The 16,187-nt window shown below is 43.5% G+C and overlaps 1 protein-coding gene across 3 annotated transcripts in view; it reads left to right on the forward strand.

The window, feature by feature from the left end:
- LOC124000967 (talin-2-like) overlaps window positions 1-15,952 on the forward strand; it is a 152,040-nt gene extending 136,088 nt beyond the window's left edge. For 2 of the 3 annotated variants that reach the window (XM_046307614.1, XM_046307615.1), the window contains 15 exons: window positions 2,474-2,620; window positions 3,749-3,915; window positions 4,202-4,385; window positions 4,772-4,897; window positions 6,358-6,474; window positions 7,059-7,244; window positions 8,089-8,196; window positions 8,315-8,420; window positions 9,177-9,182; window positions 9,711-9,835; window positions 11,638-11,763; window positions 11,859-11,921; window positions 12,050-12,232; window positions 12,340-12,465; window positions 13,350-15,952. In XM_046307614.1, coding sequence (XP_046163570.1) covers window positions 2,474-2,620; window positions 3,749-3,915; window positions 4,202-4,385; window positions 4,772-4,897; window positions 6,358-6,474; window positions 7,059-7,244; window positions 8,089-8,196; window positions 8,315-8,420; window positions 9,177-9,182; window positions 9,711-9,835; window positions 11,638-11,763; window positions 11,859-11,921; window positions 12,050-12,232; window positions 12,340-12,465; window positions 13,350-13,478 — 1,899 coding nt within the window. In that variant the 3' untranslated portion in view covers window positions 13,479-15,952. The remainder of the gene's footprint in view (window positions 1-2,473; window positions 2,621-3,748; window positions 3,916-4,201; window positions 4,386-4,771; window positions 4,898-6,357; window positions 6,475-7,058; window positions 7,245-8,088; window positions 8,197-8,314; window positions 8,421-9,176; window positions 9,183-9,710; window positions 9,836-11,637; window positions 11,764-11,858; window positions 11,922-12,049; window positions 12,233-12,339; window positions 12,466-13,349) is intronic. The other variant, XM_046307616.1, reaches the window with a different exon arrangement.
- The last annotated feature ends 235 nt before the right edge of the window (window positions 15,953-16,187 follow it).

Consider the following 16,187-nt stretch of genomic DNA (forward strand, 5'->3'; position numbering starts at 1 on the left):
GGATGCATGTTTTGGAATATTTTTATTCTGCACAGGCTTCGTCCTTTTCAATCTGTCATTTAGGTTAGTATTGTGGAGTAACTACAAGGTTGTTGATCCATCCTCAGTTTTCTCTCACAATCATTAAACTCTTTAACTGTTTTAAAGTCACCGTTGGCCTTGTTGTGAAATCCCTGAGCGGTTTCCTTCCTCTCTGGCAACAGGGTTAGGAAGGACAGCTGTATCTTTGTAGTGATTGAGTCTATTGATACACCATCCAAGTGTGATTAATAACTTCACCATGTTCAAAGGGATATTCAATGTCTGCTTTTTTATCCATCCTACCAATAGGTGCCCTTCTTTGCAATGCATTGGAAATCCTCCCTGGTCTTTGTGGTTGAATCTGTTTGAAATTACCTGCTCGACTGAAGGACCTTACAATTATCTGTATGTGTGGGGTACGGAGATGAAGTAGTTTTTCAAAAATCATGTTAAACCGTACTATTGCACACAGAGTCCATGGAACTTATGTGACTTTACTCCTGAAATGTAGGCTTGCCATAACAGAGGTTGAATACTTACTGACTCAAAATATTTCAGCTTTTCATTTTTTATACATTTTTAAAAATGTCTAAAAACACAATTCCACTATGACATTATGGTATATTGTGTGTATACCAGTGACATAAAATTGATATTTCGTGTGGAAAAAGTTGAGGGGTGTGAATACTTTCTGAAGGCACTGTATGTACAGATATACTACAGATACAGCCTTATTCTAAAATGGATTAAATACATTGTTTTCCTCATCAATCTGCACACAATACCCCATAATGACGAAGTGAAAACGGGTTTTTCGAAATGTATGCAAATTTATTAAAATTGAAAACAGAAATGCCTTGTTTTCATAAGTATTCAGACCCTTTGCTATTCGACTTGAAATTGCGCTCATGTGCATCCTGTTTCCATTCTTTATCCTTGAGATGATTCTACATCTTGATTAGAGTCCACCTGTGGTAAATTCAATTGATTGGACATGATTTGGGAAGACACACACCTGTTTATATAAGGTCCCACAGTTGACAGTGCATGTCAGAGAAACGACCAAGCCTTGAGGTTGAAGAAATTGTCCGTAGAGCTCCGAAACAGGATTGTGTCTGGGGAAGGGTTACAAAAAATGTCTGCAGCATTGAAGGTCCCCAAAAACACAGTGGCCTCCATCATTCTTAAAGGGAAGAAGTTTGGAACCACCAAGAATTCCTAGAGCTGGCCGCCCAGCCAAAATGAGCAATCGGGGGAGAAGGTCCTTGGTCAGGGAGGTGACCAAGAACCCGATGGCCACTCTGACAGAACCTTCCAGAAGGACAACCATCTCTGCAGCACTCCACCAATCAGGCCTTTTATGGTAGAGTGGCAGACAGAAGCCACTCCTCAGTAAAAGGCACATGACAACCCGCTTGGAGTTTTCCAAAAGCCACCACTAATGAAACCACGATTGAACCCTTTGGCCTCAATGCCAAGCATTACTTCTGGAGGAAAACTTTTTTTTTTTTTGTGGTACTTTCTAACACTTTTCGCCACAATTTTGTGATATCCAATTGGTAGTTGGTCTTGTCCCACCGCTGCAACTCCTGTACGGCCTTGGGAGAGGTGAAGGTCGAGGACCATGCGTCCTCTGAAACACGATCACGAGAATGGGAGATACTCCCTAAACACAGGTGTGCCAAGCTTGTAGCGTCATACCTAAGAAGACTCAAAGGCTGTAATCGTTGCCAAACGTGCTTCAACAAAGTACTGAGTAAAGGGTCTGAATACTTATGTAAATGTGATATTTTTGTTTTATCATTTTTTAGAAATTAGCAAAAAAAAGTTTTTGCTTCGTCATTATGGGGTATTATGTGTAGATTGAGGGAATAAAAACAATTGAGTACATTTTAGAATAAGGCTGTAATGTAACAAAATGTGGAAAAAGTCAAAAGGTCTGAATACTTTCTAAATGCACTGTATGTCACAGGGTGGATGGCATTCTTTGATATGATGCATCTTCCTTGAGGCTGTACTCCATAATGTGAAATCAAACTGGAATATATTTTCACATCTCAAACCTCTGGCTCCCTGTCTCAGCTGCACACAACATAGTCAGTGTTTAAAGATCATCTCTGCTATGAGATGGGGGCCGCTAACGACAGTATGTGTCAAAACGTAGCCTAATAACAACACACACTTATCAATACCCTTTACATAACTGGCTGCTGGAAATCCTTGTTACCATAGTGACATTGTACCCCTCCAAGCCTAAAGGCCTATAGTGATGCTAGTAATGAAGTACCACCCACCCATGAATCAGGTTTACCCAGCAGCCTGATAAGAGGCATTGTCTGCTCTGTGGAGGGAAGGAGGGAGGGAGGGCTGGCGGGAGGGAGTGAGTGGGTGGGTGGCAGCTCTCTCAGAGATGACTCTGTGGTACTGATGGACTGGCTGGCTGTGCTTGCAGGTGGGCTTCCAGATTAAGACGCGGGTCCAGGAGCTGGGCCATGGATGTATCTACCTGGTTCAGAAGGCTGGGGCCCTGCAGATGAGCCCCACTGACAGCTTCTCCAAGAGGGAGCTCATCGAGTGTGCCCGTGGCGTCACTGAGAAGGTAGGCTGGAAAGAAGGCTGTTATAGTGTAATTCTTAAACCTTGAGATAAATTGTGATAACTTTAAAGTCTGCAATGTTATTATCTGAATGCAAAGAAATATATATCAGTTGAACAAAGAGTCAAGGTATGAATGTCGTTCTGGTGTCAGGGAAATAGCTGAGAATAGGCTCTCAGGATTATGGTTTGTTATAATGGAGCATTCTCCACTGTGCCTGAAAGCCCTTATTCCCCTGGGGGAAGAACTGGGGGAGTGAATCAAGCAGACCTACAGTAGGTGTCATGAAACTGGAGTTATGTTTTCTATGTGTTGTGTTAAGATAACAACTTGTGCTCTACAGTAGCCGTGAAGATTAATATCAGTTCAGTGTTTCAGTTTATGTTCTCTTGATTGTACTTATATAGTGAAATTAGACCAATTTGTCCCTTCTGTGACCCTAGAACTAGCAGAAGATATCACTGGTTCTCAATGAGTCGGCATTAGAATTTATTGTCCTTGCCCACTGCATGATTTGATTCAAGACTCATATCAGACTTGAATAATTTGTGGCCTAATGCTTTTGAGGACTGGGGAGCTGAACCTTGCTATGCCTCATTTGAATGCGTCTCCCATGGCTTTTCGTTTGTTTGAGGGACCGCAGACGTCTGTCTGTCTGGACTGGGAGGGAGAGTGTGTGTGATGCAGCGTCGGATTCATTGTTTTAACGTGTTTGTGCAGCAGCAGGCTCAAGGCTATTGCACGGTTCCCCCTCTCTCTCCTTCTGCTAGCTCCCTAACAGCTCCCTGCTCAGTCCAGCTCTCTCAGATTGCCTCACAGTCGGTCCTCCCATTACCTTGATTCGCATCTTGAATTGAATGCAAATGGGAAGCTTTAATCAAATGAGGATTCTACCAACATGTTAATTGGTGATGGTGGATCGTGCACTGTAAGCCGTGGATCCTGAGTGGTGGTTGTCATTCACAGATTATAGCAGATATTATGCCTAAGCTCCTTCGTTTTCTCTTAACATAATAAGGTCAGAGGGTATGATTAGTTTATGATCATGCTGTGTGTTTGAATGTTTTTGAGACCGACCTGGAAGTGCTGTTATTAATCCTGGGTTGTGTGTTGCTCTGTCTGTCTGTCTAGGTTTCCATGGTGCTGTCTGCACTGCAGGCAGGTAACAAAGGCACTCAGGCCTGCATCACAGCAGCCAGCACTGTCTCTGGCATCATCGCTGACCTGGACACCACCATCATGTTCGCCTCGGCCGGAACACTCAACCCTGAGAACGAAGAGTCCTTCGCAGACCACAGGTGAGACCAGACCAGGACAGAGTAGTGAGGTGAACACTGTTCTGTTGAGGAGATGACCTTGGGACAAATGTATTAAGTCCACAGAAACCACAGGTCAAATATGGGTCAGTGAAGGAATAGAATAGAATGCATGGACTTTGACCTCATACAAGATGGCTTTCTTTTGAGAAAAAGGAATATTTCTTCCCATAAATTGCAGCTTCTGTATGACTATAGAGTATTCATTTCAATAAATCTTTATTGTTCCCAATGGGTATTTGACAAGGTTTTGTGTGGTGTTCTTCAGGGAGAGCATCCTGAAGACAGCCAAGGCTCTGGTGGAGGACACTAAGCGGCTGGTGTCTGGGGCAGCATCCAGTCAGGACAGATTGGCCCAGGCCGCCCAGTCCTCAGCCAACACCATCACCATGCTCACTGATGTGGTCAAACTGGGGGCCACCAGCATGGGCTCTGACGACCCAGAGACTCAGGTAATACACTGACCACACCCTGTTGGATTGAAAGGACAACAAATAAATGTAACACTACAGCAATCTTCAGACACTAAACCATTTTTTAAAATAAATATTTACACATATTTATATCACATACCAAATAGTCCAATCATAATTTAACCTGTATGCCCATGTATTATATAAAGGTAATCCTGACAGACCCGCACTGTTCTGATATTCTTTTGTCATTCTGTCTAGTCATTCTGTAACCGAGCCCTCTTATATACATTTCCTCCTGCTGTATCTCTCCCCTTCATTTTGTTAAATGTATCATAGTTCCAAGAAGAAGTGATAAGGCCTGATAAACCTGTACTTGTGCTGTATTAATGTCTCTCTCTCTCTCTCCTGCCCCCTCTTGTCAGGTGGTCCTCATAAATGCGGTGAGAGATGTGGCCAAGGCTCTAGCTGAGCTCATCGGTGCCACCAAGTGTGCTGCAGGCAAGCCAGCGGATGACCCATCCATGTATCAGCTGAAGAGTGCTGCCAAGGTACTGTAAGACACACACATCTTTAACGTAGAGAATATCGCACTGAATTTGTGTATTCAGCCGCCCTTGTTTTGCACAAATGTAGCTCCTGTACAGGGATATGCTTATCTATAGATACAGTATCTAATACAATATGCTGTCTTGTGTGTGTCACAAATCATTACGTAGGATCCGGTTTCCAGCAGGATATGACACCTTCTTATCGCTGTTCGTGTTTGACCGTGTGTGTTTGACCGTGTGTGTTTGACCGTGTGTGTGTGATGCGTGTGTGATGCGTGTGTGATGTGTGTGTGTGTGTGTGTGTGCGTGTGTGTGTGTGTGTGTGTGTGTGTGTGTGTGTGTGTGTGTGTGTGTGTGTGTGTGTGTGTGTGTGTGTGTGTGTGTGTGTGTGTGTGTGTGTGTGTGTGTGTGTGTGTGTGTGTGTGTGTGTGTGTGTTTGCCACTGTCACTGAGATGGGTATCAGGTGTGTGTGACTCATGCTTGTCCCAGTGGGTGTGAGATCTGAGCCATCTGTCATCACACCACTGTGACTGTTGGACTGTAGAGGCTCCTTATCTCCAACACTATGGAGAGATGGCCACTGACTGGGGCTTTACTGAAGCCTAGCCAAACCTACCTGCCCTGTCCATTCTATTCACACTCTCCCACCATATCCACCAACACATAGGCCAGCAGTTCAGAGACACAAAATAAACTCCACAGTAATGTTTCTCAATTTTAATAGAGGATATCCAAGGAAACATTACACTAAACAGACTTGGGAGCATATTTCACAGTGTGCAGAGACCTCATAGTTCGCAGGCCTTACAGCCCGAGTCCAGGTATGGGCTTTAAGTATATCTGTCCTTGGTTATAACTTGGACCAGATCAAAGGATTTATAGGTCGACTGTATAGCCAGCATCATATAACCATAACCAAAGCATTACCTCTCTAAGACACGCCCCTAATCCTTCTCACCCTTCAATCACTCTTATCCTCCAACAATTCAGCCATACATATGCAACTCTAACTGTTACATTAGGCTTATTTTCCTCTCTAGTTTTAATCTAATTAGGGCCACCCATGTAACCTACTCAAGCTCACAGCTTGTTTTCATTCCTCCAACATATGGTGACCTCCGAATGGGACCCTCTCTCAAACCCCTCAGTGCTCTGTTAGGTTTGTTGAAATATGTTCAGCGTTCCATGGCACAATCTGCTCCTCACAAACAAGCTGTACACGGTCTGTTTGAGGTTTTGTAGCACGGTTCTTGCTTATAAAACAAGTTTGTCTGTGTTTCTGCTTCAAGGTTTTTGTATAGTATGTATAGTATTGTCCTTCCATACTGTTGGTGTTCTATCTACTGCGAGACCCCAGTCTTGTCTCTGGTACTGGGGGGAGATGGCGCCACCTGCTGGCCTGGCACTGTGTTTTGTGAGTGTCATCCCCACTTTTACAGTCCCTCTCTCTCCCTGAAAGGTGATGGTGACCAATGTGACGTCACTGCTGAAGACGGTCAAGGCTGTGGAGGATGAGGCTACTCGCGGGACAAGGGCATTGGAGGCAACCATTGAGTGCATCAAACAGGAGTTGACAGTAAGACTCCTTGACAGGCTCCCCTTGCCAGGCTGGTTAAAACCAGGGAGGTGTGCCTCTATATTGAATGCAGTACCTAACCGTTAAAAACAACCATTTTTTACTTGACTTAAACTCTGATATCTTTTCAACCTTTGCTACTCCTCTTCTCCTCTCCTCCCCAAAGCCCTGCAGTATTCTCATTGGTCTTATCAGGGATTTTGTAGCAGACACAGGGGGAAAGGGACCCTGAAATTTTTGTCCGCTTGTTTTTCTTGTGATTTACTGCTAATCCTTATCAGTGTACCCTCAGGACCACAACAGGCTTTACCTAGGTTGCAAATCCAATTCAAACACATCCCACTTAGCTCACAATTATAGTAGCATCAATAACACTAGGACATTTGTCCACCCTATGTATTTACTATGTATTATTATTACTGTTCAAGACTAACAATAAGCGCCAGGAGTATTTTCTAGTCAGGTCATAACGTCAGGAAAAACTCCTGTCCCTTAGTAATAATGCACAAACATGTGCATCAAAGTAGATCATCCTCAGTGGCTGGCAATGCAGTCACAGTTAGTCATGCTGTGTGTGTGCGCAGGTGTTCCAGTCCAAGGACGTCCCCGAGAAGTCGACCACGCCGGAAGAGTTTATCCGCATGACAAAGGGCATCACCACAGCAACAGCCAAGGCTGTGGCAGCGGGCAACTCTGCCCAGCAGGAGCACGTCATCGCCACAGCCAACCTGAGCCGCAAAGCCATCTCTGATATGCTGACCACCTGCAAGGTGATAATCCACCCCAACCCTGTCAAATCAGGCTTCACACTGACACTACAGCACAGCATTCAGTCCCATTATGCTGCTCTGCCAGGGAAAATGTGAGAGCAGGACAGCAGGGGCCTAGTTCAGATGGCCGGTGTGACTCACTCATGGTTCGATGTCACTAAGCCTTGAACATTAGGCATGATGTCCTTCAGGCACATCACAATATTTTACTTCTAGCAGTGAAAAGACCAGGAAAGAAGGATCAAAAAGTATTTGGAGACCTTAACAAACTGGCTCATACTGCTCTAAATAACATACAGTCTGGATCACAGGAGGTTGGTGGCACCTTAATTGGGGAGAACGGGCTTGTAGTAATGACTGGAGCGGAATCAGTGGAATGGTATTTAATACATCAAACACATGGTTTCCAGGTATTTGATGCCATTCCATTTGCTCCGTTCCGACCATTATTATGAGCCGTCCTGCCTTCAGCAGCCTTCTGTGGTCTGGATAGTATATCCTAATGTACTGTTTCCCAACTCCAGTTCTCGAGTACCCTCTGTGGCAGCACCGGACAACCACACATGATTCAACTCATTGACGGCTTGAATGATTAGTTGAAATGTTGAATCAGGTGTGCTTGTACGGAGCTACAACAAAACATTTTACTGTTGGGTGGTACTGGAGAACTGGAGTTGGGCATCACTGGACTAGTGGTCACACTATATTTTAGACATTGACTCACTGACTAGGCAGAGCATATCATCTAGGCAAAGCATATCACTAAGCAGAGCATATTACCAGGCTGAAAATATCACTTGGCATAGAAAATGTCACCTTTTTAAGTTGTTGTTTCTTCTTCCAGCAAGCGGCCTGTCATCCAGAGGTGAGTGAGGAGGTAAGGAGCAAGGCCCTGCACTACGGGTCAGAGTGCACCACTGGATACATCGACCTGCTGGAGCAAGTACTGCTGGTGAGATGGAGAATACAATGCATCACACGGACAACACCTTATGACTCATAACCTCTCTTAGCTTGGCCTGATGGCATATGTTGCCATAAGAAAGATTGTGTTCTCTGTTTGTGTCCAGGTGCTTCAGAAGCCCACGGCTGACCAGAGGCAGCAGCTGGCGGTTCACTCCAAGTGTGTTGCGGGATGTGTGACAGAGCTAATTCAGACAGCTGAGGCCATGAAGGGTGAGACCGTACACAGCGCTGCCACACACAATTGCATACATGCACACACACACACACATTCACCTAGAGGAGCATAGTTCGATCAGACTACTGCATTCTGCAGAAACACGACATACCATTCTGGCTATTTATTCAAACAATGTACATTTGTGTGCATGTGCGTGCGCTGGAAACTTATTGTAGCTGGAAATTACAGATTTATTTTATGGAACATCTACATAGGCGTACAGAGGCCCATTATCAGCAACCATCTCTCCTGGGTTTACTAATGATCAATTAGCCTTTTATAATGATAAACCTGTATTAGATAGCACAACATGTCATTGGACACAGGAGTGATTGTTGCTGATAATGGGCCTCTGTACGCCTATGTAGATATTCCATTTAAAGAATCAGCAGTTTCCAGCTGTAATAGTTATTTACAACATTACCAATGTCTACACTGTATTTCTGATCATTTTGATGGACAAGAAATGTGCTTTCCTTTCAAGAACAAGGACATTTCTAAGTGACCCCAAACTTTTGAACGGTAGTGTAGTTCGGGTATAATGTGTATATTTAGGTTTTATATACAGGGCACGTTTGTAAAAGAGATCTAGGTTTCAATATGTCTTCCCTGTTAAAATAAAGGTTCAATAAAAAATAAGAATATTGTGTTTGGGTGAGAATTGGATCCCAGTGTACAGCCAAAGACCCACTGGGGTTATCCATTTCACCTCTAATGGCTCTTCTTTCCCTCTCTCTATCCTGCCTCAGATGGGGGTAAGTGAGAGATGGGGCTGTTTGGTTCCTGCAGATCACTTTTCACACAGGCACAGAGGGGAGGTAGAGAAGGGGGGAAGGGTGACTGAACAGATTTCCCCAGGGTTCAACATAATCTGCAACAACATCATTCCATCTGCTTTTCCAAGCTGTTCTCAAATAGTCCTGTTTTATGGCCACTTTAAAACCTATAAAGGGTGGCAATAATCCATTGAAGGTATATCTCTTTAAACTCTTATTTAACTTTGAGGCATTAGAATCGCTATAGACAGAACATGGAGTGGAAAACCTGGAAGGTAGATCTGGTTGGCTTTGTATGTTCAGAGGTGTAATGCTCGTTATCATTGCATGTGTGGAGTTGTTTGTGTGTTGACTGGTAAATTGACTGGTGTTATGTGGATCTTGTTATGTGCGGTGGCATTTGTATAGACAGGGCATAAGTGAACTGGCTTTGTCTGAACTGGGAATGTATTTCTGTGTTGTAGGATTTGTATAATGTGGTTATGACCTCTCGGTGGTGTGGTTTAGGGTCAGAATGGGTGGACCCCGAGGACCCCACTGTAATCGCAGAGACTGAGCTGCTGGGTGCGGCAGCCTCCATCGAAGCCGCAGCCAAGAAACTGGAGCAGCTGAAACCCAGAGCCAAGCCCAAGGTAGGCCTATCAGTCCCCTTCTCAACCACCTCCAGCACCTCTCTCCACACCTCTCAGACCAGACCTCCAACACAGAACACACCTATCTACTCAGGAAGGCTACCTGTGCCAAAGATAACAAAGGTTCACATTGACTTTAAAGTACAGTAATTTGTTACAATCTCAGAGCTGAGATTGTGATTTGTTGGGGGGGAAATGGGAGTATTATGTGAACTGTAACCCACCTGTAAAACGATGCTGACTCAAGACAGCCTACTTGTGTGTTCTGTGAGCTTGCAGAATGTTGATGTATTTATGGCCGTTAGAAGGTGTTGTCTGGGGAGCAATCTGGTGTTTTTCTAGAGATTCTGTAGAGCCGTGTTGCCAGGAGACAATTACATTACTGGGACCTGAAGCTTATGTTGGAATGAGTACACATTTGTGATGATCTGTCTGAAACCTATTGAAGGAAAGGTCATCCTCCTTGTTGAACCCATTTCCTTTGTTTAATTACAGCATTCCGTTGTTTTTAGAGTAAAATAAGAAGGGCCTTTCTCAGCCCAAGGTGTTCACCCACTTTCATGGAATGATTTTGCACAACCCAACTTTACTGATCTTAAACTGTAACAAAACTATCTCTGTGAGTACTTGCATTGTCTGAAATTCGATTACAAAAGTTGAACAGTAAGTATGTAAGGTGTGAGCTGTATACATTTGTGTGTTTGTTTGTGTGTGATGGTGTGTACATTGAACCTCCCAACATTGAACCTCCCAATACTCTTCCTCCTTCTCCTGTAGTGCTCTGTGGTGTTCTTGTTTTGTGTCATTGGTTGATCAGATCTGGTCCCTCTCTCCAGCTCTCTGGTGCAGTAATAAACATGGCTGGAGAATCTCCTGTTTTCATAAGCGACTTTCTGATAGCCCTGCAGTCTCAGGTCCAGACTTCAGCAGGGCACAGTGTTTATGAGAGGGGGGTGTAGGGAGGTTTGCTTAGTTTGGATGTCAGTATCTGTCTGCCCTCTAGTGAGCTGTTAACAATGGTGCATGCCATCTTCTTCCACAAGGCAGAGAGGCAGGGCAGAGATTTTGAGGTCTTTGTTTCATGATGTAAACCGTAGCTGGTAAGAATGATTGTTTCTGAGGTTTACTGCAGAATACCTTAGACCTCAAAATATCAAGCCCATAGTACAACTTCAGAAAGGAACATTGAATAAAACATCTAAATCAGAGTGAACCATGTTTCCTCTAATGACGAGGTAGGGTCTGTGACTATCCTTCCATACTTTCCTCTCTGTGCCCCTTCTCCCCTCCTTCCCACCCTGTAGAAGGACCTCTCCCGCCCCAGCATGCTTCACTCTTCCTCCATTCTCTTGAGATTTTGTAGACCTGGAAGCCTTCTCTGCAGGCCTCTGTCTGATATGTTTGATATATTAGGTTGTTATTCAGTCCAACTATATATCAAACATATTCCTACAGTGTCCCGCCCTGTCTCCAGCCACGTGTGCCTTGTGTGTTGGTGCTGCTGGCATGATCTGTGGTCACTGACTGATGTAGTCTACTGAGACAGGAGTGACATTATTTATTTCCCTTTTTAGAGGTGCTTCTGTATCTTGCCAAGTGTTTTGTTTGGATTTTCCAACCGCAAACAGTATTTGAAGATCCGTGGAAGCATTCCCCATTATGAAATGTGTTGGTGGATGTGATTGGCCAGTAACTCAACATGGCACCATAAAACAACCAATGGAGTTTATTGTTTTGTCTTATTGCCACAAGATATCACCCTAAGTGCATTTCCATGGTTAAATGTGTGCTTTTGCTTTTAGCAAGCTGATGAGACGCTGGACTTTGAGGAGCAGATCCTGGAGGCAGCGAAGTCCATAGCTGCAGCCACTAGTGCTCTGGTGAAGTCTGCTTCGGCAGCTCAGAGAGAGCTGGTGGCGCAGGGCAAGGTCAGTTACAACTGTTTCAGAATCATAAATGTCTGAATGTCACCTCAGCAACAAAAAACACAAGTCTGTGAAATGTCTCTCTCTCTGCCCTCCAGGTGGGATCCATTCTTGCCAATGCTGTGGATGATGGCCAGTGGTCACATGGTCTCATATCTGCTGTGAGTTTCCATCATTTTGTATTTTTTACATGTAATATTAAAACCAAACTTGATCGTGAAACTGTGCATGGTGAATCAATGTTTCTGTCTGAGGCTGTACCCTGATGTGTGGTTGCTATTCCCTGTAGGCAAGGATGGTGGCGGCAGCGACCAGTAACCTATGTGAGGCAGCCAATGCCTCAGTCCAGGGCCACGCCAGTGAGGAGAAGCTCATCTCCTCAGCCAAGCAAGTGGCAGCCTCCACAGCCCAGCTCCTAGTGGCCTGCAAGGTCAAAGCTCAACCGGACTCCGAGGCCATGAGGAGACTACAGGTATAACCCTACTAAAAACAACACAACCCACTGGGTTCCACTGCTATTTCCCTGACTTCGCCTCCACACAATATGATGGCATTAACCATGGGTTCTGTATCCCTAAGGCTGCTGGGAACGCGGTCAAGCGGGCATCAGACAACCTGGTGAAGGCGGCTCAGAAAGCAGCCTTTGACAAAGCTGATGACCACAGTGTGGTGGTCAAGACCAGGTTCGTGGGTGGCATTGCTCAGGTGAGATTTTAAGAGTTTATATTCTGAATACCCTGTAAGTGACACATTGAAGTGTCACTTCAATTTTACTTTGTGGATTTTGCACCTCCCAGCTTTGCTGCCTTCACATGCAAATGTTTCCTCTAACTAAATGGTTTTGAAATTGAGGTATGACTGAATAGAACAACAGCTGCGATTCAAATCTGTGGTTTCGCATGCATCCACAGCTGCCTGAACATCAAGTCCCTTGAAAAGTTTTCACATTCTTGTGGTTATCCACTCACTTTTCATCCATGGCCATATGTAATTGAAGAGTGGATGTCTACTTCTTAGCCTAGGGCTCCCTTCTACCTAGGAAGCTTTGTTTTCAACTGAGGAAGGTGATTGAGTGTCTTCCAGAAATCATGTTGTGTGTGCATTTGTGCATATATGTGTGCCTGAGTGTCCGTGCATACATGGGTGTGTATAACACTGAAGGGCTTCTAGCCAGCACCCCTCCAGAGACACTTTCCCAAAGCGGGTCTCTCTCAAGTGGGCTAATCATAACCCACCCGCTGCCATCTCCCAAATCCACAAGAGCTCCTTGCTTAAGAAAATAAATGGATACTTACTACTTAAATTTAAGACATTCCACCAGTTACCACAGAACAGTTATGTTAATTCTAGGTTTTCTATAACCCGCTTTGAAGAAACCTACTGTGAAATGGAGTATGAGCAGTATTCCAAATGTTCTGAAGAAAATATTTCCTTTGTAGAACTCAATCAAGTCCATATGTACACTGAAGGGACTCAAGGAAATGGTTTGACAATTTTATTACCTGTTGGGTTTGAGTGTTACAGGACAGATTGAAGATGAGCAGACTAAAGCGTGTATTTAATATTTAACCCTTTCCTCCTCTCCTCAGATCATTGCAGCCCAGGAAGAGATGCTGAGGAAGGAGAGAGAGCTGGAGGAGGCCAGGAAGAAGCTGGCTCAGATCAGACAGCAGCAGTACAAGTTCCTGCCCACTGAACTGAGGGAGGATGAGAGATGATTGGTCCGGAGGAAAGTTGATGGACATCAGATTGGAACCTATTGTTACACAGAGATGTAGCTGACACCTGTGGTTAGCTGTTTCTCTCTCACTTACGGGTGGAGTATATAACGTACTTGGGCCAGGCCTGTTTTATGAGAGGAACTAGTGCCTGTGTTCAGATGTGTGTGTGGATGTGTGTGTGTGTGTTTCACAGAGGATGATATTCACAGTATGACTTATAAGGACCAGCTGGCTACAGCTGTACTGTATTAGCGGGGTTAGGACCTGCAATCTGAAGATTAAGACAGATTATTTTACTGATTGTTATGGTAGGATACATGAATAAGGACATCAAAGTTAATTTAACATTATTGGACCCAATAATGGCTAATATTATTAATACTTTCAGCTTTCATGGATACATCTCTAAATCTGTTGAAGGTAGTTTAAAACATGAAAAATAAAAATGGGTAGCTCACTCCAACTGGCACAGCTGACATAGGGATCTATTGCTTAAGTTCCTCAGACAGCATTCTAAGTGTTGGTCGAAGTATTGCTGTACTCCAATGCTTCATTTCATCATTGGCCTGCATGCACCATTATAACTAATACACATCAATAAAGCTACTAACCAATAGTGTAGCTTATAATTGGGCATTTGTAATATGTTAGTATATGAATGTGATCTTTGGATTTGCTGTTGAATAGGTAAATGTTTGAATTTTATATACTGTATTTAATGTGATAGAACTTCATCTTCACACTAAAATCATAGTGTCAGTGGGTCTGGTCTGAGTGGATAGTAAAGCCAACAGCAGATGCTAGTACATCTTACAGCATCATAATACCTTTTACAGTAATAATTCTCCAAGTAATTATTATCAATGGTGTGTGAGTAAGGTGATCACTGCCTCCTTCCTTTGGACATTCAGCTGTCACTCATATTTAAGGAGCATAATGCAGTCTCGTGCAGAGGGTCATTAAGTGGCTAAATCTTGGGGTCTATGTGCGATCCTATCTGTAATGCTTGTCAGACTAGTATTCTCTCCCCACACCCCTCTTTCTGTGCTGCCTGCTGCCTGCACGAGGAGGCTCAAGTTTACATTCTTTGTCATGTTTGTTCTCTCTTGTCTCTGTGTTTTAATTCCAGTCTAATTGACAGTAGCCAGAGTTGGTAGTTCCACCATACACATGCAACAGCAAAGCTATGCTCCGTTTGGCCATGCCCTTTCCAGCTGATGGTGTTTATACTTATTACAGATTCCATTGAATTTGGAAGATGAGCTTCTTCTTGTGTTCATGTTCTTATTGTTACTCTCGGCTATGATCATAGCAATACATTAACACTCAATATACTATATCAGATTGATGAGAGTGCAGCACTGATTGGAATTGTATATGCAGCTGTGTATGGTGTTTTTACTCTTAAACAGCACTGAGATGGCTGGTATAACCTTATGCACTGAGCAGCGCAAGCAATGCCTTCCATGTTCAACCATTCAGGATTACTACTAATGCTCTTGTCAAATGTAACGTGATGAAACTATATACAGTCCAGTCCTGACTAGGAAACTAGTTCATTTATGTTATTACAGTATTGGTGTAGTATAAGGTCATTAGTATTGCTTCCACTCCACCACCTCAACCCCTTGTTGTCAGTCTCTGGTCTACATTGTGTACTAGTGCCTTAATTGATTCTGCTGTACCAACAGCTCAAAGCTGTATCTAAGCCTCATCCTTCTGGATGAGAACATGTCTCTATCAGCCTTTCCCAAACTCGGTCCTCGGACCCCAAGTGGTGCTGCTACACAGCTTATTTCAAATTTTCAAAGCATGATGATTAGTTGATTTTTTTGAATCAGCTGTGTAATCCTAGGGTAAAAACCCAAATGTACACCCCTTGAGGTCCTGAGGACCGTGTTTGGGAAACCCTGCTAGTCTATTCTAACCATAACTCTCTAAGTCTTCAATTACCACCTAGTCCTATGCCATAACACAATGTATTGCCTTGGCTGGTAGCCCATCTGCCTGCCGTAAACCCTGCTGGTATATAAAGTGCATCCATGGGTCGTTTAGGTTTTAGACTAAATACGAAAATGAACACACCACTGCATTCCATGAGCATGTGGCAAGTTATTGAACTCTTAAAGATGGGAATTTGCTCTGCCTTGATATTCATTCAACATACAAGTAATCCTTATAAATAGGACAAATGAACTTCCTTGTTTAATTGTTAAACCACTATAAATTTGTTTTTATCGATAAATGTAATGACTATCCTGAGATAATGTATATTGTCTAAGCAATTTGTCTATAAGCATTAATTGAAATAGGAAAAAAAGACTAGCTGTTATTCAAATGTAGGTGTTGTGCATTCTTTAACAGACTGAATTTGTTTGAAAAGTTAAAATGAACTGATACTCTATGTATAATATTTATCTGGTCACAAAGGTATTTTTTATATTCACTGAAAATAAAGAGTTTGAAACAAGCATGGCCCAGTTTGTTGCTGGTCATTCTGATTTAATGTACTGTATGTATCATTCATTCTTGAACAGGAATCCTGAAATGTCTGAAAGGGAAGTCGAATTGAATAGCAAAGCAAAGACTTTATCAGCTCACCAACATTCTTTCCAGTAGAGGTCCCTGTTTGTCTTTTCAATGCTGCAGTTGGGGTCACTGGGTGTTCTGAGAACTGATGTAGTACTGGAGGGCCATTACATTGCA

This window comes from Oncorhynchus gorbuscha, linkage group LG02 (genome assembly GCF_021184085.1).
Source record: "Oncorhynchus gorbuscha isolate QuinsamMale2020 ecotype Even-year linkage group LG02, OgorEven_v1.0, whole genome shotgun sequence".
Lineage (NCBI taxonomy): Eukaryota > Metazoa > Chordata > Actinopteri > Salmoniformes > Salmonidae > Oncorhynchus > Oncorhynchus gorbuscha.